Source organism: Zeus faber (assembly GCF_960531495.2).
Source record: "Zeus faber genome assembly, chromosome: 19".
Classification (NCBI taxonomy): domain Eukaryota; kingdom Metazoa; phylum Chordata; class Actinopteri; order Zeiformes; family Zeidae; genus Zeus; species Zeus faber.
This window is the reverse complement of record NC_137206.1, coordinates 11,022,816-11,050,315: the sequence shown is the minus strand read 5'-3', so window position 1 is coordinate 11,050,315 and position 27,500 is coordinate 11,022,816. Positions and strand designations below refer to the sequence as shown.

Sequence of the window (27,500 nt, the reverse complement as noted above, 5' to 3'; positions counted from 1 at the left end):
TTGTGTAACACATTTCTGTAATCTATGTACATAAAAATGCCAATACTGAAACAGCTTGAGTGTCTAAGTCATTCATGTCATTATGTGATAATCCCACCACCTGAAGAGAGTGGCGGAAAAATTGTGGTAAAAGAGCTGCTTGGTGTGTGTGCGTGTGTACACATTTGGGTGTGTGTGTGTTTACTGTATTTGCGAGGACCGGTCTCTTAATTTAGTATTTTTTGGTTTAGAAGTACACCAGAAACATGGGTCCTCACCAACCAGGTGAATTTACTCAGACATCAATTTGATACCAGTACCAGAATGTGTGTGTGTGTGTGTGTGTGTGTGTGTGTGTGTGTGTGTGTGTGTGTGCGTGTGTGTGTGTGTGTGTGTGCGTGCGTTTTCTGGCCCTCCACTGGTTTGCGCAACCAGACAGAGACCCTGGCCACTCACCCTCTCCGACTCCCAACCTCCCTGCCCTGGACTCTTGAGTCTGGCCCCTCAGTCACGACATTTCGGCCCCCGCGAAGCGTGGCACACTTGCACTTCCTGCGCCGCTTTCGGTCAAAACCACTCGGTGGACCCACTTCCCTGTATTCTTCTGTCAACTCTGGGAAAAAAGTTTATATTTCCTTCCTGCCTCCGCGGCTCTGGCGCATGTGAAAAGCCTTAAGGGCAGAGCGCCTGGGATGGCTGCCCCCCTCCTCCCCTCCCTCCTCTGCACAGAACGTCCTATTGTCGACCCTCCACGCTGTTGTTTTGCTTGAAAAACAACAATAATAAAAGAAAACAATTAAAACAAACCATGTCTTTTCCTTTCCTGGACCGGATTCCGAAATAAATAAGGCGGAGTCGGCAACGGTCGCAATTGTTGGCGGTCTGAGGGCTCGAGCGCCGTTCCACTGGAGGCTTGTGGTCTGTTGAGTCAGCGGCGGCATCAACATCATTCACTGTCACGCCGGGGACGGCGGCGATCGCATTGTTTGGCCGTGTTTACGCGATGCATCGATAAGACGTTTGAATGCCCGGCTGGGTTTACTTTGTATTGTGCTTCTGCCCGTTTGTATGGTGGGACAGTCGAGACGCCCCGTCCCGTCCTGGTGTTTACTTGGGGCCCAGATCGTATCTCCACATTGTGGAAGCGTCGCGTCTGGGCTTGCGAGAGACGTGCTTGGCAGGATCACGGATGGGTCGGGACGCGCACACGCGCACACACACACACGCACACACACACACACACACACACACACACACACACACACACACACACGTCGCATTCACAGACACACGAATCGTTAAACACACAACCCAAAATCATACACACCATTACACACACACACACACCTGTATTTGGCTACGGGTGATTGAGTTTGTGGTTCACTTCTTGATTGGCGATGTGAAGTTTGGGCCGGTTTGCGGGCGCAGACACTTTATCGTATTGACGAAATCGTATTGACCCTGTTTGTACTCCCACATGTCAATACAAAGTATTTTGTTTTGATAGAAAACCGGATCGTATGACAATTTCTCCTTTTCCATTATAAATAAAAATGTATTTGTCGCGGCGATCTGGCTGCCGGGGCGGAGAGGGAGTCAAACCGCCCAACGCCCGTGGTCGTGTCCTCCGATCATTTGATTCAAGGAACGGGACTTGGACGGAAAAAATCAGGACTTTGTGAATCTGCGACGGCCGTGCTGGATGGCGGCGTCTGAACCATCACCGCACCCAGGTCGCCTTCACGCCGAGCTGCCGGCGTCAAAGCCGAAAGCCCCAAAAATTCCCCATATTGAACGGTATAATAATGTCATTGATCAGACCAGGTTTGTACTGATGATAATCCCTGTAGTGCCTCGTAACAAGATAACTTGCGTACATTTGGTCCGTTGTGTTGTAGGTATGGACTAAAAATAAAAAACTCTGTGAGTGTCAAGCCCAGCAGCCTGTGAGGATTCCATTCACGTAAAGAGTCAAATCTCAAAAAAAGAGAGCCAAACTTCTTCATCACGGAAGTCCCCACACCACAAGGTCCGAGCTTCCTCTCCTCCGCCCACCACGTCCGTGCGCACTCCGTACGTTCTCTCAGGGAGTTTTTTTTTCTGATCCTAATTATTGGGATATTTATGGGATGTGAATGATGTGCAGCGCCGATCACCGGAGTGACAAAGGAAAACAGGAAAATCCACACAAATTCACGAGGCCCCCTAAGTGCACCAGGCTCCAAGCCAGTGCTTAACTATGTCATATGGAAAGACAGCCTGGGTGTGGGTGTGAAGCTAAGAGTAACCCATGTATGAAGTTATTGAAATGGCTTGCTTCACGTCCATGCTGCAGTTACATTCAGAACATAATATCCATATAGTGACTAAAATATGATGCTCTTAGCTCCCTCTCTCTCTCTCTCTCTCTCTAGTAGTTTCTGCTCTTTATAATTGGTGCCATGATGTAAAAATGAAATAGAAAACTAGACAGATTTAATAATAGATCCAAACAGCCCGGAGGCAATCAACTTAAAGTTTAATCAGGGCATTTTTTTGCTCGGGAGCACATTTCATTGACAGTGGTTGGACTGAAAACAAAAACTGTGAAATGGTGAACATATCGAGTGAATAGCTTATAATAATAATAATAATAATAATAATAATAATAATAATAATAATAATAATAATAATAATAATAACTTTCAAAATGATTTCCCCATTTCAAAACCACACAAATTCTTTGGAAGTAAAACAATGAAACATGTGCAGAGCTTGGTCTAGTTTGCCTTGTGAGGAGGGATGAGAATAACAGTTCGCTGGGTCGATAAATACATCAAACGACGGAGCCCAGGAATGTTCCAGAATATATAATGCACTGGTTTCAGCGAAACTTGAGAGACAACACAGATACAGTAGATGGCACCGATACAAAGTCAAGCTGTACATAGTTGCGGTGGAAGTTTTATTTATTTTTTCTCTCTTTGAGAATCCCTCGTTTGCGGGTAAACCAATGTAAAAATCTTGATCGGTTACGCTACGGGCACCGGTTGGTGACTTGAAGGAACGAAAGTCCCAACGTGCTGCGTTGATATGAAGTGTTTCCACTCGTGTCTTTGGGTTACAAATACTGTACAATCCTCGCAGCGAGTCCACTCACAAACCCAGCGGCCGGGGGTTAACGGCACGAGACGTTGACAGATGAACGCCCGCGACCTCCAGAAGGGGCGGCGGGTAACTCCTCCGCTGACGTTTGACGTCTGGCTCCTTTGGTCCAGGGCGCAGGGTGATCACGGAACGTCCAAGGAAAGGTGGAGAGCCAGCGAGGGAGCGGGCCGGCGGTCCCGCGAGCGTCGGTAATTCCCCGGTCGGAGCCAGTGGCTCTATCAGAGTCCGCCCAGCCTTTGAGGAGGTCCTCCGAGGCCAAAATGGCGCCCGCTGGGATCCGCGCACGGGCGGATTTCTGGTCCGACCCGGGGGGGCGGTGTGCGCTTGGGGGCCGCCCGGGCCTCGTGTCCTTGTCCTCGCACGCGTGTAAACCGGCCCCTCGTCGTCCGCCCGACCCTTTCCCTCCTAGGCCAGCAGGTCGCTCCTCTTGCTGCACCAGACCACCAGGCCGATCATGGCCAGCGTGAGGAAGACGGGCACCAGGATGAGGATGGTGAGCGTCTCGTCCGGCGGGTCCACCCACAGCACGTGCTCCATGGTGCAGTTGGAGAAGAAGTGCTTGTGGATGCGGATGATGTAGCTCTGCGCCAGCGGGTTGGGCCAGTAGCAGTTGATGCGCTGCGACTTGGTCTCCGTGCACAGTGTGAACAGGTGGTACTCGCTGGGCGGAGAGGTATGGGGGGGGGGGGGGAGGGGGGACAGGGGCGAGAGAAAAGGTTAGAAAGTGAAAAAATCCAGTTTGTATTGGTGTTGGTCCGTTTTTTGGTTTTTTTCGCTGAACACATTCAAGGGGGCTTTCTTCTCTGTTTTCCCCGCGTTCCTTCATATTCTTTATTTCTCGCCTTTGCTCGGGACCGTGTGTGTGTGTGTGTGTGTGTGTGTGTGTGTGTGTGTGTGTGTGTGTGAGAGTGTGCGCGCGCGATGTGTGCAGACTCCTGTTCAGCCAATTTAAATAGAAGTTAGCAGCTTATAAGCTTTTTCAGCTGAAAGCTCTGCTTCCCCGGCTGTGGTAAAATGACAAACAGCGCCTTTCTCATCCGTACCAAAATTGTATTTATTTATTTTATTATTATCCATAAATCCTGAAGTGCCTGCCTCTCCTCACTCGACATTCACTTTGGACAACCAAAGTTTTTCTGGGATCGCAATTTCATTGCTGATTACACTTTGTCGTCGTAAAACATTTTTGTTGTGATGTTCAGAGCAGAAGAACAGTGGAGCAGGCTCTCCACATCAACAAGCTCCGCAGGGGTGGGATAAAATGTGGATACTGGAATATATCGCGGTACTCCCTCTTGCAATACGTTATCGATACACCGGCGCCAAATATTGATATTTTCATTGAAACGCTGTGGCTCTCTAATGTATTGGTGAATCTATTGAATATTTGATCTATTATTTAAACACTGGACATCATGGTTTCATCTCAGTGGTCAGATGATGTGACACCGACACCACAATGCAGTCAATAAATACATCGTTCCTGCTTCTGCCTTTTTAGGGGTATTTTTTTTCATTAGAGAGACCGGTATCGTAATATGCCGTAGATGAATTTTCTCGCACCGTATTGCGCGTGGCAGAACCGCCGTGCGGCGACACCCTCGTCGTCGTCGCGGGCAACGTATCGTGGCGGCACCGCATCCTGAGTTACTCCGCGATTCCCACGGAGCGAAACGACCGAGCCTCGGTTGAGTTTCCCTGAGTTTTGTCAAAAAAAAAAAAAAAAGGTCGATTTGAATTTAAGCTGACTCGTTTTGGACGAACAATTCCACTCTTTCGGTTGTACACCCCAGTGTTTCCAGAGCTTTTTGTCTAACGACAGCCCGTGTTTTCCGATTAATTAATCCCGCGCTACGCCACCATCCTGTTCACCATATTAAAAAAAACAAAAACGCCGCAAACACATATAACTGTGCTTCTCATTATGGCCGACTAATAGCTTGCACTTTCCGTGTGAAACTTGAGCTTGTCCTGATGAACACGGAGCTATTTTGATCTTGCAACACAAGCGATGGAACGGGCTTTGAAAACATTTTTCGCGGCGCACCTGGCGAGCTCTCGTGGCACGCTGGTGTACAGCGGTTGAAGAACGATATGATGTGTTTCACCAAGTCGGCGTTTTTGCCTCGGGCTTAATTTAGATTAAAAAAAATAAAATACAAAAAAACACAACTTGCTACAGGCTGCACATCAGCCTCCATTAAGAAGGGCTCTGAGCGTCTGGAGGCTGTGCTGTATTTGACTGTCTGGCTCGCCGGCTGCCAAACACCGTGTATAGGATGAGCCTTTGACGTCAACTCGCAGATGTTGTTTTGGAAAAGGCCTCGGCTTAAGTGCCGCGAAATCAAAAGAGCCCCGGGGCCGTCAGGAAAATAGTAAGGGCTGTATACAATGTGGCCTCCATATGCGGAGCGGAGAGGCACACGATCGGGGAGAGAGGAGAGGTGTCTGGAAGCCTCCGCAGGGATGCCTGGTCAATACAGAGTCAGAGCGGCTGACTGAGAACATGACGCGGCTGACTGAGAGCGTGACAGAGAAGAGAAAAAACAAACAAAGAACAAAGCAACAAAACGTCCAGAAACACTCTAACACAGCAGATAGGAACACAACGGCATGATAGGTAGATAGATAGATAGACAGACAGACAGACAGACAGACAGACAGACAGACAGATACATAGATAGATAGATAGATAGATAGATAGATAGATAGATAGATAGATAGATAGATAGATAGATAGATAGATAGATAGATAGATAGACAGATAGATAGACAGATAGATAGATAGATAGATAGATAGATAGATAGATAGATAGATAGACAGACAGACAGACAGACAGACAGATACATAGATAGATAGATAGATAGATAGATAGATAGATAGATAGATAGATAGATAGATAGATAGATAGATAGATAGATAGATAGATAGATAGATAGATAGATAGATAGATAGATAGAATATAAATATACAACCTTAAAAATAACTGAAAAACAATAAGAAATTAACTTAAAAAATAAAAATATAAGTGACCCCCCCCCCCCCCACAAAAAATAAAAAATAAATACAGTAAATAAATAATAATCCAAATTTGGTCATATATAACAACTAATGAAATAAAGCGAGCGGCGAAACAGAAAGTTGAACCTGAGACGAGAATCGTTTTTTACTTATTTCCAAATGAGGCGAGACAAAGGAGGAATTGAGAAATGGAGTTTGGTTGACAGCGTGTGGGTCAGGGCTTAGATGCGGCATCGACTTTGTTTTGCACTGAATAATCACAGTAAACCACCGGTCAGGGCGTGGCCGCTAATTCGACTGAAAGCGCAGAGGGAGATCATAAATAAGAGCGAGGGGAGAATGTTTTTTTCCGGCGGACCGGATCAGCACGCCGGAGCGGCTGTGGGAATAACCGGGCCTTTGAAGCTGTCCCCCAGATGTATGGCCATCGACGCAAACAACCCCCTCAAAGTGTTTCCCGCGCCCTCACGCCGGGGGAAAACAAAGCCGCGGATTTCATTCCTCCGCCCGATTTCCCGCCCGGAGATCAAAAAGCTCGTCGGCCGCCGGGGGCTGATCCCCGAAAAGACGAGGCGGGAGAAGGAGGTGTAAGCGGAACCCGCTCGGCGAAGACGTCCCGGACGCACGAACGGGCCCCCCGCTCGACGCGCAGGGGGCAAAAACACGTCGCGTGCGCCTTAAGTCATCATTATCAGCCCGCTTGGGGAAAAAAAGGCCACAACTAGCTTTTAAAACCCGGAGGCCGCCGCTCACTCCCGGCGGTTCGTTTGATTTTGCGTTGGGGCGGGGCGGAAATCGGTGTCATCGCCAAGCACGCGCGTACCCCCTTCCGTTTAAAATCGAACCTCACTCCCGTGTCAAAAAGCATACAAAACGCTGACATACTGCGATCTTGGACGGCAGGGGTTGACGATGCCGCGTCCCACTCAACTTGATGTCAGACGCCGCAGAGGAGCACCGAGCGCCTCGCGTCGAGCTTCTCCTTGAATCGACGCCGGCAGGATTCCCTAAAGGCGGAGGGACTTCCCGGCGTCGGCGCGAGTTGATGTTTCCGAGAAGCTCCGTTTCGCTACGTCCACAAGAATACACGGGGGGGGGGGGGGGCGGAAAAAAATTAAAAAATTAAAAATTAAAAATAAAAAACAGAGAGCAGGAAAAATCTCCACCTCCGCGCCCCGGACGGCGTTCCCGCGTGGAGGCCGGAGCGCCTGAGGGACGAGGCCCTGGATTCCTCCGGGCCTCGTCTCGTCGTCTTGTGGCTCCCTGTTCCGTCCTTCTCTTTCCTTCCCCGCCCGCCTGCTTATGGGCCGCGTTTCGAGGCCGGAGGGGGAACAGTATTATCTCCCCGTGCGGCCGCGCTCTAATTGGAACATCACACGACGAGCTAACACCCAGACACTGAGTCACGCCGAAGGCAGGAAGGCGCCCTGACTTCACACACACACACACACACACACACACACACACACGCGCACACACACACACACACACACACACACACGCACTTGCAAAAACACACATGCACGCACAAATACACAAACGCACACGCACACATGCATGCATACATGCACGCACGCACGCACGCACACGCACACACACACACACATAGGGGCTAAACGAGGAGATTTGTGATCCCCAGAACAAACAAAGTAAGACAAACGCCGAGGCCGGGGGAAGACGTCTCCACTGTAATTGGGTCACAACGTAAGTGAGTCTGATCACATTGGTTCTAACTTGGTAATCAGAACCGGGGCATGGAGTCATTCCGTTTGATTTCCTTAAAAATATATATTTTTTGTTTATTTATTTCAACAATGACTCAATCTGGGCAGCATGACGTGTGTGACTGCGGGTTTTTTTATTTTATTTTTTTTACCTGAAATATATTTTCTAGGTCGAATTTGATTTAGAAAAAAAACTACCCTCTGACATTCTTTATAACTTTTTAACACATACAACATTCTTTCTTGAATTTGTTTTGTACATTTTCCTTTGGCCATATTTGAAATGTAGAGACAAAAATTGCCGTGTGAAAAAAAATTCAAGGTGATCTGGGAATAATCTCAGACGAGAATCTAAGATAATTCTGAATTTGGTGTCAGAACCGTCAGAATCTCCGAGGCCTGACTTCATTCTCGAAAATTCTGAGATTAACCGCTGAGCTCAAATTGTTTATTTATTTATTTGTTTATTTTTTCCACGTTCCATTTTATACTGATACCCTCCAAATAAAGTCTATATCGTCTCGGATCACTAGTGTAGCTCTCGCGGTATAAAGGCTCACGCACACGCGCACACACACACACACACACACACACACACACACACACACACACACACACACACACAAAAATACACACACAGCGCCAGAACAAAAGTTCATGCGGTTCAGTTTTCACATTTTTAAAGATTGATGCGTCTTGCGTCATCCTTAAGCTGCATCTTAAGGGTGGCGTAGGGTGGAGATCGGACCCGCTCCTCGACCGCTGTTTACTTTGCAGCGCAAAAAAAAAAAAAAAAAGAACGGAGGCGGCGCCCCCCGGACGGCACCACTCGAAAGCGCCGTCTCTCGTTCTCTTCTACGCGGTACCCAGGTGTGCGCCGTAGACCCACGAAGAAAGCTTCCGGATTTCTGCATGCCCCGCTGAGAAATGCTCAAGCACGCGTCACAAATATAGTTTTGTGACAAAACTTCCACTTCAGCGACTTTTGTTTCGCAACTAGAGTCCGCAGAGTAACTGCAATAAAGTAGGGTTTTTGCCGGGGGACCCCGCCGGTGCACGGTACAGCCCCTCCCAGGGTTTCCTTGCAATTTAACATTCATCATTCAACATTCATCACACACTTAAAATTTGATAAAAAGACTGTCCGACAATTATTTTAAGTTTGAAATTAAAGACCGTTCGTTGGTCAAAACGGGCAGGTATAGGAGGGAGCCGTGGAGTGGAGGTTGCCGACCTCACGGCCCTGGGAATCATCATCGCCTCCCACGGAGAACCATCACAGCAGGGGCACGGTTGGGAGTAGCATCTTTATGGATTGTGCCCCGATGGCTCCCTCTCCGACGGTACTAACCGTGCCGGGGGGGCGCGCCGGCAATGGGGCGGCTGTGATCAGCGCGCCAAATTTTTTTCATATTAGATGCAGGTTTTGTTTATTTCACTCCGTTTCCTTATGTAACGAGCACCGTGCGTAATGGGGACACGTTCTCCATCACACACCTCCCCGCCCCGTCCCGTCAAAATGGCTAGAGCCTGCTTTGGGCATCAGGGGTGCTTCCTTCCCGATTTCCATGTCCGTTAACACCGAACGAGCGGAATTGGGAAAAGGGGTAAAACAGGCTGCACGCTCACTGTGTTAGCTCAGTGCATGGCTGCAGGTGGGATCAGCTAGCCTAGCTCCTGGGGGTGTGGTTAGGGCAACGCGCCTTCCTTCTCAGATAAGATGAGTTATCTAAGCGACACGTCTTGCGTTGTATGGAGAGAAAAAATAAAAACATATGGAGAGACCTGAGTTGTTTTGAATGTGACTTAATTTGTAACTATTTTTCGAAAAACCATCCTCGGATGTTATGTAGTTATTCTCCCCCAGTTATGGAGAGCAGGGGCTTGTGATTGGTTGGCATCGTGGTGAACAGTCAACTGCTGTGATTGGCCGACGGCAGCTGCCCCGTCTGAGTTTGCTGCGTGTTCTACATTTTTGGCGACTGGGAAATGTGGACACAGTGTCCGGCGATCACTTTGAATTTTGAACCTTGTTACGTGCGGGTTTGTGCTCTGCTCAAACGGAGTAGACTCATAGCTCTCTCTCTCTCTCTCTCTCAATGGGCTGAACGGAGAAGAGAGAGAGAGAGAGAGAGAGAGAGAGAGAGAGAGGGAGGGGGATTAACGAGAGGAAAAAGAGGAAAGAGAAGATGGCAGGATGGAAGTGAGTCAATACAAATTAGAAAGAGGAGACAGTGTGGCCAGGGATCAGCCAATTACTGAGCTTTATTCCTGGAAAGCTACTCTCTCTCTCTCTCTCTCTCTCTCTCTCTCTCTCCCTCCCTCTCTCCCTCACTCTCTCTCTCTCTCTCTCTCTCTCTCTCCCTCTCCCTCTCTCCATGAAAATAAAGGAACATTAAAAGTCAAAAGAATAAAAAAAAAAGTCTCTCTCTCTCTCTCTCTCTCTCTCTCTCTCTCTCTCTGCTCTCTCTCTCTCTCTCAACACACATCTACCCAGTAACGGGATGGTAGAGCTGGAGGGAGGCCTAGCAGCAGCGGTGTGACAGCATGTCGGGGCCGATCGCTTCCAAAATAGGGAAACGCAGACATTCTCAAAGCTATCAGTTCAACTTCACCCCGTCATCAGAAAACTGCAACGGAGCAACATATTTCGGCGCCCGCGTTTATCAAGCTTCTCGGAGCCGGTCGCTCCCAACTCTCCTAAATTTGGTCCGACTTCAAGGCGTGGGAGTAGGATCATTTTAACCAACGTTTCCCGACCTTGGAAACTACTCCCATCCCCAGCAGGAGCAGGGAGGGGCCGTGACCTGTCCTGACCCGCCGGGAGTTCCCAATACGATGACGATGGGTCGCTGAGGAGCCGCGTGCGCAGTCTGGATTTGTTCGCCGGGCCCGCGTTGTAAGCCCAAGCCAGAGCTGTTACAATGAACAGGATCACATCAATGGTTTCCGTCTCGCCGCTCGGACCGCCCTCAAACCGAGTCCCAGTCCCCGCTGAGCTTATTATGTCCTCAAAGTTTTAGTCAAACTTTCGGCGCGATACTCTGGCGTCATCCTCAGATGTTCCCGGAAACCAGATGGATCGGATATTCCCAGAGTGTTTAATTTTAACAGACCCGGTGCTGACAATTTGTCAGAGTGGCTGTCATGGCTAATAGGCCAAACTGGGAATCGACACAATCAAGCTTTGTCGCTGATTGTCCCGGATGAATGTGAAAATATCTCTTGTGTGTGTGTGTGTGTGTGTGTGTGTGTGTGTGTGTGTGTGTGTGTGTGTGTGTGCGCGCGCGTGCGTTTGAGTGTTGGCACGAGCTCGGGGCGCATACACCCGCGCCGCAGACAGGAGCGTACCTGATGAAGTGTGTGAGGTTGCACCAGTACTGGGGCTCTATGTGAGCCATGTCTTTCTTGAAGAACTCCCCGCAGACCTCCATCTCCCACAGCAGATGGGACTCGTTGCACGTGGCCATCCGGGGGGCTTCCGTGGCTGCGACGGACGAGAGAGAGAGAGAGAGAGAGAGAGAGAGAGAGAGAGAGACGGGGTGGGGGTGGGGGAGAGAGGGGGAAGAGAAAGAGAGGGAGACAGAACGAGAGAGAGGTGATGGGGCTGGCTAACTGGGTGGATGGATGGATGGATGGATGACTGGATGGATGATGAAAAGATGGATCGATGGATGATTGATTGGTGGATATATGGATGGATGGATAGATGATGGATGGATGGATGGATGACTAGATAGATGGATGGATAGATGGATGGATGGATGATTGATTGGTGGATAGATGGATGAATGGATGGATGGATGATTGATTTGTGGATAGGTGGATGGATGCATGGATGACTGGATGAATGACTGGATGGATGGATGGATGGATGATTGATTGGTGGATAGATGGATGGATGGATGGATAATTGGATGGATGGATGGATGGATGATTGATTGGTGGATAGATGGATGAATGGGTGGATGGATGATTGATTTGTGGATAGGTGGATGGATGGGTGGATGACTGGATGGATGACTGGATGGATGGATGGATGGATGATTGATTGGTGGATAGATGGATGGATGGATGGATAATTGGATGGATGACTGGATAGATGGATGGATGGATGGATGGATGGATGATTGGTGGATAGGTGGATGGATGGATGATTGATTGGTGGATAGATGGATGGGTGGGTGGATAATTGGATGGATGGATGGATGGATGGATGGATGGATGGATGGATGGATGGATGACGGGATAGATGGATGGATGATTGATTGGTGGATAGATGGATGGGTGGGTGGATAATTGGATGGATGGATGGCTGGATGGATGACTGGATAGATGGATGGATGATTGATTGGCGGATAGATGGATGGATGGATCTATACTGTAAACACATGGGTGGAAGCAAAAATGATAGAGCTCAACTTGATTGAATGGAACCCTCTTGGTGAGTGCATAGATAGATAGATAGATAGATAGATAGATAGATAGATAGATAGATAGATAGATAGATAGATAGATAGATAGATAGATAGATAGATAGATAGATAGATAGATAGATAGATAGATAGATAGATAGATAGATAGATAGATAGATAACAAAACGGGTGAATAGCCTGGGTGTGATTCTCAAAGGGCCAGCAGGTAGACCAGCAGTACTCACTTGACAAGCCCTCCATCATCCAGGCGTTGACTGTGGGGAGAAAGGAAAAGGACGGGTCGTGTCAGAGGGAAAGAAGTGAATAATTATGTGACGCAAGACAACTGCACTGACTGTCTGTCTGTCTATCCATCTATCTATCCATCTATCTATCCATCTATCTATCTATCTATCTATCTATCTATCTATCTATCTATCTATCCATCCGTCCATCCATCCATCCATCCATCTATCTATCTATCTATCTAAACATATATAAAATCACCACAATACTCTGTTTCTCCTCTCAACAAAATTTCAATTCTCTCTCTCTCTCTCTCTCTCTCTCTCTCTCTCTCCCCCTCTCTCTCTTTCTGTGTAACCCATGGCAGCCACCTCTCCCCTCTGAGCCTGGCAGTGGAGGGCCCAAGAGGAGGAGGAGGCCCCTCTCATGCACGCCCACATCCTAACGTCGGTATCCGCAGAGGAAGAGACCCCAGCAGAGCGACTGAATGAGGAAGAGTGTGACAGGGAGCGGAGAGAGCGAGAGAGAGAGAGGGAGGGAGAGAGAGGGAGAGAGAGGGGGGGGGGGAGAGAGAGCGAGAGAGAGAGGGAGGGAGAGAGAGCGAGAGAGAGAGGGAGAGAGAGAGGGAGGGAGATAGAGGGGGAGAGAGAGAGAGGGAGGGAGAGAGAGAGAGGGAGAGAGAGGGAGAGAGAGGGGGGGAGGGAGGGAGAGAGAGAGCGAGAGAGAGAGGGAGGGAGAGAGAGGGAGAGAGAGGGAGGGAGGGAGGGAGAGAGAGCGAGAGAGAGAGGGAGAGAGAGAGGGAGGGAGAGAGAGCGAGTGAGAGAGGGAGGGAGATAGAGGGGGAGAGAGAGAGAGGGAGGGAGAGAGAGCGAGAGAGAGAGGGAGGGAGAGAGAGCGAGAGAGAGAGGGAGAGAGATAGGGAGGGAGAGAGAGCGAGTGAGAGAGGGAGGGAGATAGAGGGGGAGAGAGAGAGAGGGAGGGGAGATGAACAGAGATGATGATCCAAACGGTGATACAAAACAAGATAAAAACCTGAGGTTTTCGTGTTTGTGTCTTTCTAAAACTCCCAACTCTCTATTACCACATTATTTCTACATGGTTAATACATTATAACACATTATAAATACATTATTACTACATTATCTCTACATGATTGATACATTATAACACATTATAACTACATTATTACTACATTATTACACATTTTACTAAGTTATTTTACATTATTAAAACATTATTACTACATTATTTCTACATTATTAATACATTACAACACATTATAACTACATTATTACACATTTTACTAAATTATTTCACATTATTAAAACATTATGACTACATTATTTCTTCATTATAAACACATTATAACACATTATAACTACATTATTACTACATTATTATACATTTTACTAAGTTATTTCACATTATTAAAACATTATTACTACATTATGGCTACATCATTAATAAATTATAACACATTATACTACATTATTTCTACATTATTACTATAATATTTCTACATTATTATTATATTACTACACATTATACTACATTATTACTACACTGTTACTACATTGTTACACATTATTACTACATTATTTCTACATTATTACATCATTACTCCCTTCTGAACTTGGAAGGAAATGTAAGAAGAATTTAAAGGAAGAATCTACTTTAAACATGCCAGCCCTCCGCGGAGGGAAAACCTTTTAGCGGCTAAAATGAGTGACTTCCTGTTTGAAGATACAGGGATTTAGGATGTCGAGTGGATATAATCAATTACTGAAGAAATCCCTATATACAGAATTTTCAGGGTCAAACACCATCAATCACATCCTGACACACCGCGGTAAACCGCTGCTTGGTTTTTTTAAAACTGAACGTCGATGAAAACATGTCGAAAACCCGATCAGGGTTCACGGCGCCCGTAGGAGCCCAGTGGGGAAGGACCGCGTGTAGAGTTGCTGTTTGGGCTGAGGAGAACGTGGAGAAAGGGCAGGATCCGGGTCAGCGCCTTTCAATGGCCCCTTTCCCTGCGGGTGCGGATCTCTCAAAACAGCCGTAATGAAGGCGATCTTTAAAAAAAAAAAAAAAAAAAAACAATCCGCCGCTGCGACGGTCGCCGTGGCGTGCGATTACCGGGGGGCCGCGCTTCCCCGCTCGCTCGGATATTGTGGAGAACTCCGTGGCCTCGCTCCCGAGATGCGCCGTGGAACCGCCCGTCCGGCCCGGCCCGGAGCTCCTCCACAAGCGGCGAGCTTGTTTTTCGGCATCCCGCCCCAAACAAATTCCCGACCCCCTCCGTTCCAGGCGTCGCCGTAGGACGAATTAGTTTGACGGCAAAACCCCCGTGAAGTAGAGATTCGAAGGGGGGATTTCGAAGAGTGTTTGAAAAAAAATTATTATCCAGATGAGCAACAAAGAAAATCTCTTCGTACGTTTTCAATTCGTCAGACGGTTGAGCACGGTTGTTCCTAATGGAATTACCAGATTATATAAAGTTCCCAACTATTTATATCTTCTCCACTTTAAATGGGTCATTGACTTGTTTTTTTCTTTTTTTGGGGGGCGGTCTCATGTATTTTACAGTTCATGCCGATTATACACATTGTTTATACGTTATTAGGAGTCCATCCCATAAGCAGGGCTTTACGAAAACACAACAGCCAAAAGCGGAGCTCCCTTATGGACTCGGAATGACAATCCTTGCAGAACTGGGGGATTTATTATTTTATTTATTTATTAACACTTTTTTAAAAACCTCTCCTCTTTATGGGTCATTGTCTGTCATTTATGGGTCTTTTATTATTTTTTTATTATATCTTTTTTTTGTGCTTAAATCTACTTTATAGTTCATGCAGATGTTGATTCATGTAAAACGTGTTTTTTTTCCCCCAGATTATTCCATGTGGAGCATCCTGGGATTAGCGCCGCGGTCCTAATCCCGGGACGTCAGGCGGCGGCGACACGGTTTGCGGCGTCTGCCGGTCCGCGCTGTCGCCGGGCCACTTGGGTTTTTGCATTTCATTTCGCGTTTATCAGCTTTTGTTTTTTGGAACGCGCAAACACGCAGATGCGGTATGTGCAGCACGCATGCATTTCTGAGTAAACAGAACCGCCCCGGCGTTGCGCCCGACGCGCTTCGCCCGCTAACAAATGCGGAGTTATCAACTGTCATTGAATGAAAAATATTCTTTATTTTCACAGAAAAACTCATTATCTTTTGGCGAATGGACTGTCAACAAGGTGTTTTTCCATTTGGGAAAATCATCAAAACAAGAACCGCATAAAAGGAAAAGGTGTTCAACACGCTCCAGCATCCAGAAACCGAAACAAATAAATCAAACACGTCTATTTTCTTTCACCAAAAATTGACAGCGGTACGATTTCAGGGTGAGCGAGCGAGGGGGCGAGCGAGCGCCTGCGTGGCCCGACATTGGCAACCTGACGAGCGTCTGACAAGCGTCCTGAGCGGCCGACGGGGAAAGGTTTCCGGCTCCCGCTTTTCCTTTTTCCTTCTGCTGAATCCAAGCTGCACACAACCGGGATTTCACCGGATCCTGGGAGCTGCTGCTTCTCCGAAACGACAGCTCAATTGGGGAGACGGAAGCGACGCGGCGTGAGGATAATGAGGCCCCCGGCGATTCAGACCCTCGGCGTCTCTGGGAGCCGGCCCCAGATAAGGTCACGCGTTTCGCGCCGCAATCCCATCAAGGGTGACTTTTGAGAGAGGAAACACAGCTTCCAGGTTTTCGTTTTAACGATTCTACAACATCTGCGACATATCGTGTTATTTTTTATATATGCAGTATATAATGAAGGGAGTAGAGGGTTGCTGCCTACTACACCTCAACCTTTACCCTAAAATGTATGGTTAAATCACTGAGTTATTTCAAAGTCAGATTAAAGTAGAATAAACTGGAGCTATAAACGAACAAAAAAAAAAAAAATACAATATAAATACAGATATACATACATAACTCTATTCCCTTCTATTTTGTACCCCCATTTTGGTATTATTTTATTTTTACTTTATTTTTATTTATATTATTCTATTCACTAACTGCACTTTCACTAACTACTTTTAGGAATCAGTTCGTTTTAGTCAGTTGCTAGGAAGGAATTGGGTTCGCTATTATGTTCGGTTTAGTAACTATGGTGCATCATCTCTGGGTGCGTTGCTCAGACATTTCACTGCACGTATGTATGAAAGTAGGTATATGTACGTGGCAAATAAACCTCTTCTCGAATCTTGAACCTTGATATCAAGCCACCGAGAACGAACACGAACACACGAACACTCGTAATCCCAAACCGACGTGGGGTTTGCTCCCTCCCGTGGAATGAAAGGGAACCCGCCTACTGGATGCCCGGGGCCGCTCAGCGGTTCGTCCAGGAGCTCCAAGACCCGCGACGTCAGAACGAGTGGAGCGCAGATGGGGGGACGGGAGAGCACCTTTCAAACCGAGGCCGACGCACCGTGCCGGGGCGCCAACAATAGCTCTTCCTGAAAAGCCTCTGACTCATTTCAGGTCAGAGCCGTCCGGGCTAATGGTTCGACAGCGCATTAGGTGTCTTTACAGGAGAGAACGTAGGAGAAAGTATTTAGATATGGCCTGCAGACGGAGGGTGTAGTATGTTATAATTAAGACGCATTGCCTCCTTGAATCCTTACTTATACTCGGCACGTTCGCTGGATCTCTCCCCGCCGCCTCCCTCTATCGCCCTCTCTTCTCCACGAGACAAACGGTATATCAGGAATGTGGAGATCTCCGGTCCAATGGAGAGCGGCGAATGGATGGAGTTGGAAAATGGGATGGATTAAAAAATAAATAAAAAAAAGGTCCTCTAGGTTCCTCTTCAGTGGGCGGTTTGCGAGACAAAAGACAGAGCTGTCCGTTCAGCCTGTCTACGGGAGCCAAAGGCCACTAGACCTTGAATGGAAGCCCGTTTGATTTGTTTTGGGGGGTTTTTTTGGGGGGGGGGGGGTGTCTGACACAATTATTCCCGATAAAACAACGCTTTTTAACACAAACAGTCGCAGTTTCCCTGACGTCTCCCGGACCCTCGGAAGATCCCACGTATGTACTTTTTGGTTACAGCCACCCACCGCGTTCCCTGCCTGCAAAACAAACAATTTGTGGCATGACGCCGCGTTGTCCCCCTCACGAAAACCCAAACGGATCACTATGCTCGGTTTCCGGAAGGGGAAAAACAATGAAATTTTTTCTTTTTTTTAAAAAAAAGGGCGAGAGGCGAAAAACCACGTCCAAACCACGTTCGCCGTGTCGGCCGATAACCTGCCTCGCTGACCCGGGGTGCAGCCGATTGCCGCCGCTTGACATTTGGCTCAGACAGCGAACGCGGGTCGAGCAGCCCGCCCTCAGAAAAAGCCGAGGGCTGGTGAAAAACAGGAAACCTGACCCCCGAGAAATGGGAAAATAACACCAGGGGAGCAGATAAAGCCAGCGCCGCCTCGCTTCTCGCTAAGCTCAACAGAAACAAGAAGGAGACGGCGGGAAGAATGAGCGTTGGTGAACAGCGTCTGCTGCGACGGGGTGATGCGAATGTTATGAGGATAATAACACCCATTTTTACGGACCTCAGCCCTGAATTGACCCGACCGAATACCAAAAGTAAATTATGACTTTCAAGCAACAATATTAGTAGATGTGCACGAAGTAAGAGAAAGAACTGTCCCGCATGCAGGACAACGAGGAGCCGCCGGAGACAGGTGCCGCGGGTCGCCGGCTTATCTTCTCGACCTTCGACGGGAAAGTGCTCGGTGGACGTCTTTCTGGCACCCGTGATGTCATATCCTGGGCCCGCCTCCGCCGCGGGAAAATATGCATTTCCGGGGGGTGGGGGGGCGGCAATAAGAGCCCGGGGTTTTGTTGCAAACATGACAACAAGGGAAAAGGAAAAGGTGTCATTGTGATAATAACACCCGTTTGCCCGTGACCTCTTGGTCATTTGGGAGACGAGTGGAATTGCTTCTCACTTTCTCAGAAATGGATCTGGGGAGCAGAGTTTCCGTCGGAAAAGATTGGTGCCGCTCCACGTGTCCTGGAAGACACTCCGGTCAAATATTATCTGTGTTTACTGAGCTCAAAAACAATAGATAGGCAGGCTGTATAAAGAATGACATCGTGAAGGCGTGTGGATTTATAATATTTTTTTATTGAAAACTCAAAATGAAATGAATAAATTTTATGCATATTACAATTTGAAATCGAATAATTTCCGTTCGTGAGCAATAGGTGACAAATGCAGCGGCATAAAACAACATTTCATTTAAATAAAATATTGGTAAAAATCAAAAACAAAATAAACATGGCACGTAGGTCTAAATAAATAATAAAAATTATAAATAAAGTTTGCGGTGTTGCACGTCTTGTCGACATCTTTTACACAATGGGTATTTACCGTCTGTTTTGGGTCGGACTGAAATATAAAAAAAACTCCATCAAACTATGGATGTACGTGTCCCAGGCCTGAGCGTACATCATCTTTCTGCTCCTCCTCCGAGTTTCGGAGGCCGCGCTCCGTTCGTTTACGAGCTCAACTTGCGGGGCGGGGCTTATTTCTATTATCGACAAACGTGATTGGTCGGAGGCGAAAGGTCAGCTTCAGATCCTCCAAACCGATTGGCTTTCCGTTGCAACCTGCAGCGGTTCCGCGTTAACCTCCATCGAAAGGATCGAGTCTATTCTATGTCGACGTCGAGGAGAGAAAAGATGGCGATAATTATCGTTCTTGTTGTATCGCCCGGCGCTCATCCAAATTGTGCTGAGAGGTAATTATTTGCACCGGACTTTATGACCGGAGAGATTTAAATATGTCGGACTTCGACAGAGTTTTTCTGGTCAAAAACCGGCAATTTTCCGAATAAGGGAAACTCTGCTAGGGAGGTAAGACATGATGTGAGGAATAACATGAAAGCTGAAAATAATTGAGCGGATTTTAACAGAGGCGAAGTTCACATCGATTCCCACTGTGTGCTTCAGCTCCACTGATGGACAGTGTGTAAAAGCGATAATGGGCAGTAAGATGGCCGTTAGACGCTCTGATGTATTGATCCAGGGATCTAACAAAATCGAGATTTCTTTGTTGTTCGAATACACGAGTACTCGTACTGCAAGAGAAGAGCCAAAAAAACAGATTAATTCATTCATTCCTTTGCGCTTTAGCATGCGGAAACAGCAAGTTGACGGTGTCACAGTGTCATGAAATAGCTCGACGTTGACGCTTTTCTGGCAACGGGCTTGTGCGGTGAAACTATTGGCCGCAAAGAAACCACGCTGCACTAAAAACTCTTCAAATATGAAACCTCTTCCCCCCCGGACGCCTGTCATACAATCATAGAAGAGATGTTCATTGAAACCAAAAGAACCAGCAGATCTGGAGCTTGAATACCGGTTCCCCCGGAAACCTGCCTCTACGTACAGGCACCTCCACGCACGGGCGTCCGCGCCGCTCCGAGAGAGTCGAGGGGTCCTGCCTGCGATTATGACAACAGCAATGTGGCTGCGTGAGTTTGGGGCAGGGAGGGAGGGGGGAGGGGGAGTGACACGGGGGAGGCGGGAGACGGCGTGGGTCTCCGGGTGCCGGGCAAAACAAAAGACGGAAGAGAGGTGCGGGGTGACGACGGTCACCGCGGAGAAGGAGACTATATTAATTTAGTTTCGCTGTATCGGAAGATCGCGTCCCATTGCAAAGCATTGTGATCCTTGAACGCGGAACAGTTTACGTGTGTTTTGCGCCAGAATGCTGCGCAATGTATGTGTGTGTGTGTGTGTGTGTGTGTGTGTGGGTGTGTGTGTGTGTGTGTGTGTGTGCGTGCGCGCGCGTGTGTGTGTGTGTGTGTGTGTGTGCGCGCGCGCGCCACTATTTGTGTTTGTGTTCCTGTCTGCATGCGCGGGTATAAGCATTTGCGTCCTCGCGGCGTTACAAACACAGGCTGTCGGTTGCAGATAAAGAATCTGGATGAGTTCACCGCGCTCCGGATTGCCAGGAAAAGCCGGCCGACTTCCCATTAAACGGAGCCTTTTCGGAGAAAAGCAAAAAGCCTTTCCTCTCAATGAGTGGAGATAACCGGGCAAAAGGAACAAAACGAAAAAAAAACGAGAAAAAAAAAAAAAACCTGTGAGGATGCAGCGTCAGTCGAGCATCTCAGCAGCATTATCCATGCGCAGTGTTTTCCCACGCCTGGGCTTTTTTATTCTCCAAGATAAAAGTGTGCCAAATAATCCTGAAGCTGATCATGTTTTTTTGGACAAATGAAAAATTCCACGGCACTAGTTTAGATATTGACCCCCCCCCCGCCAACAATGTAAAGTAAAAAAAGAATAAATAGACACAATGGCTCCTTTGTTTGGAATCACATTATGGGAGCGAATCGCCATCGCCCTGGATGAGCTTTTCTACACGTTGAGGGAAACCCGAAATACCACTGACACAAGCGGCGGTTGCACGGCTACGCAACACAAAGACGAAGCCGTGGATCCACGGGTTCGAATGAGCCCAGGAACCCCCGCCCTCCCAGATAAACAAGTTGCTTTGTTTCTTACTTTTTATTTTCGGACTTGGCAAAGATATCGCTGTTGCCATGAGAACTCCCGTCGACGCAAGAATGCAAGAAGAAAAAACCTGCCTCCTCCCATGACATGCGGTCACAGAGGACCGCCGCCTCATGCTCGTACGCCTCCTCTCCCCGCGCGGCCCCTCTCTCTCTCCCCCTCCCCGGTCGAGGTGAGAAAGCAGGAGCGGGATTTATAAAAACGTCCCGCGCGATAAAACAGAGAATGCACTTCACGGGCCGAGGCGTCGAGCTCACGGGGAGGGCGATAAAGAACGTTGCGTCGAGAGTGGGGGGGACGCCGCGCTGCCAAGAAGCTGTCGCCGCCCCCGGCACAGGGGGCGGGAGGGCGGGGGGAAAAGAGACAGAAGGCGAGGCGCGCGAACGAAGGCCTGAGGGGAAGCGCGGACGTAGCCGGAGGAATTGAAAGATCAAACAGACTTTTTCGCGACGACTCAGGACGTCGCTTCCCAAAACGTTGACGGAGTTCCCTCCCGTCTGCGGTTCAGCGGCGGCGCGGACACGCCCGGCTCGCACGCTCCGCCCCCCACGTCGACGGGCCGAGCCGCTCCCGCGTGCGGCGCGGCGCGCGAACCGAACGGCTGATCAAAACCAAAGCCCGGTCGAGGTTTCTTCAGCGGTGACACATTTTCCGCTCCGAATCACCGCTTTAATCCCGCCCCGGACGGGGATGCGATGGGAAATGAAAGATCCCCGGCCGTGTTTCCCTCTCCGAGGCCGCGGCCCTCGCGGAAAGGCCCGTCTCTCGTGAGAGCTCTTCTCGGGGGAAGGCATTTATTCCAAGTCGGGCCGTTTTCGGACGAGCGGGGTTTTTGCGGCACGCCGGCACACTGCTTCCTCCTGCGTGAGGCAGGACATCCACGCGTCTTGCTGCTGTGGCTGTTGGTGCGGCGCTGAGCAGGCCCTCAGGAGTCGCCCCGATTCCACAAGTCGCTTTGGCTTCCCCGTCGCGCAGGCGCGCAGCGTCACTGGAAAATCCCCCTCCGCGAAATCCCAATTGGAGGCTTTTGACGCACGGCGCACGCCAAAGGATTTTTGGGAAGACTAGCCTGGCCAATGGGGAGAGAGATTCGAGCCTTCCCACTCGCGCACACCTATCGATGGCAGCTACGAATCCACAGCGCGACCCGCCTGGAATACCCCCGGACTCCATCTCAAACCGTTGCCAAATCGGCCTTGAAAATCACGCATCGTGGGCCTCGGTTGAGCGACGACCATCGGTCCGGCCGCGACACCCCGCCCAAGTCATGCGTTCGGTTTGGTCCGGCTCGGCCGAGTTGGCTGTTTAACCGCCCCTCCTATTCGGTCCCCACGGGGGATCCGACGGCAAATCCCAGGGCGGCTCCTTTGTTGACGACCCCCTTCCCGGCAGCTCTCCACCGCTCGTTGAGCCAAAGAAATAACAGTTCTAGAAGAACCTACGCTGCTGTCTCGCCGTTAGTCGGCAAACCAGGGACAAGCGCACGCCGGCCTCCAGATGTGAGGCGATTGATGATGCCTGAGTGAGTCGCATTCTCCTGGAGCCGGATTTGGATGCCAGAAAACCACTAACGGACAAACTAATCATCAGCGCCATTGATCATGTCCCGGTTTTGGAGCGGCTGGAAGGGTTCAGTCGTACCTCGAGCGGGGCTCCCGGAGCACACCCGCTCATCACTCCCGGCGCCGGGGGAAGAAACGCCACCAAGTGAGCGTGACAATGAAGGCTTGAATGTATTTGAATCTGTTTTTTTGAAACAAAGAACGTTCGCATCAATCACCCTCATCATCACCGAGCACCTCACTGTCAGGCATCCTCCGATGCATCTTGCGGTGAAACTGGGGAATTAACCTCCGCATCGGCTTTTGACTTTGCCGGCTTACAACTGACCGGATATGTCGGTAGATACTGTTTACGGTGCCCCGAATTAGACGCAGGAAGGAAGATTATCGTACGCCGACACCGCTTTTAACGCCGCCGCCGGGCCGCGATGAGGCGCGGCCCCCCGGTCAGAATCAGCTCGGCGGAACTCACGGGAGGGTTCAGACGCCCTCTTGGGTATATAAATCTTTAAAAGGAGGTCATTGAAAGATTGATAACACGCTGAGTGCCCTCTCTGCGCCTGATGGAGGCGATGGAGGAAGCTCCTCTAAGTAGGCCAGGGCTGTGCTCTAACCAGCAATAAACTTATGTAGAAATAGGCTTTCTGCATGCACGATGAGGTTTCGATGCTCAACCGTTTAACCCACGTTCATCTCACCAGTGATCTAAAGCCAGAAATGCATTTTTCTTTTTAAACTCTCAGCCGGAAATACTACAGCAGCGGCGGCCGCGCCGACCCGGAGCCGGCCGGAACTCCAGAGGAGCGGCCCAAAGATGGAGCTTTTCAGGACCCCGCCGTACCGCTCTCTTGCCCCGACGCCTGACATTTCTCTCCAAAGAGACATCTCCCAGGAGTCAAAAAAAATAAATAAAACCATACCAGTCTAGACAGGGGCTAATGCAGGAAACAACAGAATTTTGTCCCTTTTGTGGCACTATGCGAGTTTTGGCTCCAAACCTGCCCTTAAAGCAGCTGCCGCAGAATCACACAACCCCGTCTTGACAGCGCGCAACGTATAAGAACATATGATTACGAGTGTGCTTCATTTGTGTGGGAGCCCGCACTTGAAAAGGCGCCTGTGCACGCTCAATGAACTGGGTCAGAAAATCGAGTCTGAGCTGGTTTCCGTTACGGAGGTACTGAACTGCATGGGCTACAGCTGCTCATATATGGCAGGGATCCACGAGGAAAGGGAGGCCAATAAACCTTGGCCTGAAGCGGCCCCCCTTCAGACACTTGACTTAACTTTCCCTGACGCAAGAATAGTAACACCCTTTAACCTCATCCCAATAGGATGAGGAAACACCCCCCCCCCTCCCCCCACCAGCCCATCGAAACGTTAAGCTATGCAGAGAACAGCCGTTCTTTCCTGATGGGCAGATTACCCATTGCCCCTCAATGGCAATGCTGAGGATTGGCAGCGCAGAGTAAGAATAAACGCACCGATCACCAGACATTTTGTGTTGATTTCATGAAGAGAATGTACCAACCGTGCTTTGATGAGTGGAAAGAAAGTTGTTTTTCTGTGCCATCGAAAAAGGGTTTTCGGAGGGGGGGGGGGGGTTTCGCCCAGGTGAACTTCTTCCTCAAGAGCCTTTGGAAATTAACGTCGCGTCCCGCGGGCCGAGGTCGGCTCAGGGGACCCAAACGAGACAATTTCAATCTCATTCCAAACCAGATAGAACCGACACAACACGGTCGATCACCAGAACAGTTTCCACAGCACTTGACCACTAAAGCCACTTAAAAATCCTCCATCTCTGGATTACTGAACCATAATAAAAGCAGTACAAGGCCAACATTTTTTGTATCTCAAGCCAGAAAATCTTCAAAATAGACAACTGATCCTTATTTTCTTTATTAATAAATGTAATCGCCTAGAATTGTACGAGATTGTACAGATTATATATATATTTACATTTACATTTAGTCATTTAGCAGACGCTTTTATCCAAAGCGACTTACAAGGGAGAATAACATTCAAGCTACAATATATATATAAATATATATATATATATATATATATATATATATATATATATGTGTAAAAAAAACATATATACACACACACACACACACACACACACACACACACACACACACACACACACACACACACACACACACACAGTCTATACCGTATATCTTCTTCCTCTTCTTTTTCTGTATATATAAGATTATTCATCCTTTTCAGATAATTTTGCATTACATCTATCTATCTATCTATCTATCTATCTATCTATCTATCTATCTATCTATCTATCTATCTATCTATTTATTAAAGTGAGCTGCTAATTTCTTAATTGGTGGTATTTGCACACTTGGGAACTTGGCAGCTGCAGGAAGGAATTAATGTCTCCCTTCTGTTGTGCTAATAATTAACTTTTGTCAGCTATTCAAACCACTGAGCACAAGCAATGTCGGACTGTCATCTGCTGCACTGTATGCATGCAGCATGAGGTTATTTCTAGCAAATGCTGTGGATGTTTATGTGTTATTGTACGCCACTATGGCAGGCATTTCATTGCCTATTGGGAGGAGTATTGAGTAAACTCATAGTATGTCCCACTAAGACACTTTCTTTCTCCTATGGGTCTTCTGTCTGTTTTTGTCGACAACCAGGGCTTCCCCAAGGCAATGTGTCAGAAATCATCTCATCTTACTAAATATATTAAATTGGGGGCTTGGGTCTTGTTTCAGTATTGATCTGCGATGCACAATACAGTCAACAATAATAATAATCGGCTCCTGAATTAATCATAATGTCACATAAAGTATGAGTAAAGGACTTGAACTCGCCAGACTCAAGCGCATGTATAACTCAAAAATTAACATACAATGAGACAAACTTTATAAATCCCCATGAGCCTTAACGTTCATATTGATCCTCTAGATGGTTCTTACGTGCACGAGTAAAGATGAGCCTCCATAATAAAGGACTCAACGCTATGCATGCTCCGAATGACACATCTCTACGTTCGGAGTCTTGTTTTAGTCCCATACAAAAAAAAAAAAAAAAAAAAGAGCATCATCATACTCACCCAAAATTCCAATTACAAACAGTTGGAACGCTGCAAACGCATTTGCATCCATCACGTTAAGAGGATTCCAGTCACTTTCAATTAAACTTCTGCAGCCCAGTCAATTGAGATTTGTGGCGAATCATATTTACGGTCCAGAAAGGGTCAGAAAAGACTTGATCTGGTGCAGATTTTTTTTTGATTTTTGATTTATTTTCCTCCCCCCAAACCGTCACCAACCCGGGTCGACCCTCCTCCGTCCTCCCGGTTAGTCCTGATGCTGTGATGCTGAGACGCGCCGCTCGGTCCCACTTAACGCCGTCCTGTGGCGATGCGAGGCTCGCGAACGACTCGTTCGACGCGAAGCCGTCCGCTGAACGAATCGGGAGTCCCGAGTCAACGCAGCCCCCTTGAGGGTGAGCTTCAGCGAGCGGAGTGTCCTCGGCCCGCGAACTGGAAATGCAATTGCGGAGGATTCAAACGGCGGGGGGGGGGGGGGGGATGGGGGCTGCTGAGATATTTGCCGAAATGCATGTTGAATGGCAGCGATGTACGCTTGGCGTAAAACCGAACGGCTCATTTTAACCGAGTCGCTCGCCAAGAAGCGAATCTGCAAATAGAGCATAACCGTTCGTACCTACCGTCCTGCCTCCTGCTGGAGGGAGGACGAGACGCCAGCGTGGACCGAATGATGCTGATGTACAGTATATGATAATACTGATGTACAGTATATGAAAATACTGGTGTACAGTATATAATAATAATACTGATGTACAATATATAATAATACTGATGTACAGTATATGATAATACTGATGTACAGTATATAATAATACTGATGTACAGTATATGATAATACTGATGTACAGTATATGAAAATACTGGTGTACAGTATATAATAATACTGATGTACAATATATAATAATACTGATGTACAGTATATGATAATACTGGTGTACAGTATATAATAATACTGATGTACAGTATATGATAATACTGGTGTACAGTATATGGTAATACTGGTGTACAGTATATAATAATGCTGAGACACAAAGCAAATCATTCCACTTGTCACAAATGCAGTGCACTAAAATGATCACACACCTGCTACAATTCAAACAATCCGTTATTTGGATTTGAACAATCAAAGAGATCCCCACGCAGTGTTTCCCCATTCTCACTTAAATAGAGAGGTTCATTAATATAGACGGAGAGATGATATTCGAATTAAGCAACACTGACATCCTCCGGCAGACCGTGAGTATTGTCTAGTATTATATTATACCTTAATACCAAATAGTGTGTTACGTTTCATTATAGCTCCGTACATACAGTACCTTGTTTTCTGAGGGTGGCTTTTTAAATAAAGAATAACCTGGATACGTTGGATTTTGGAGATATTTGGATTTGCGTTGACGAGACTACTCTGGCCCCCGCTGGCTGGTAAGTGCAACTCTCCATTTACTACATTTAATTCAGGCGAATTGTCATTTTCTTTCTTCTTTTACTTTGGAAAGTGTCTATGGTTTTCTTGAAAGGTGCTTATAAATGATAAATATAAGTTGTAATTATTATTATTATTATTATTATTCGGCAAATTATTATTATTATAATTATTATTATTATTATTATTAATAATAATAATAATAATAATTATTATTATTATTATTATTATTATTATTATATTATTAATAATAATAATAATGTTTACTCATGGGGATTTATAAAGTTTGTCTCATTGTATGTTAATTTTGGAGTTATACAT

The 27,500-nt window shown here is 47.6% G+C and overlaps 1 protein-coding gene across 1 annotated transcript; it reads right to left on the bottom strand.

The window, feature by feature from the left end:
* Nucleotides 1–2,510: 2,510 nt before the first annotated feature.
* LOC307245184 (receptor activity-modifying protein 3) lies at nucleotides 2,511–26,004 on the bottom strand. Its single transcript, XM_080020632.1, has 4 exons — nucleotides 25,757–26,004; nucleotides 12,533–12,562; nucleotides 11,224–11,359; nucleotides 2,511–3,787 (listed from the first exon to the last, which is right to left on the bottom strand). Exons 1-4 carry the CDS (start codon nucleotides 25,806–25,808, stop codon nucleotides 3,532–3,534), a joined length of 474 nt encoding a protein of 157 aa, XP_079876758.1. The 5' UTR covers nucleotides 25,809–26,004; the 3' UTR covers nucleotides 2,511–3,531.
* Between the last annotated feature and the right edge of the window lie 1,496 nt (nucleotides 26,005–27,500).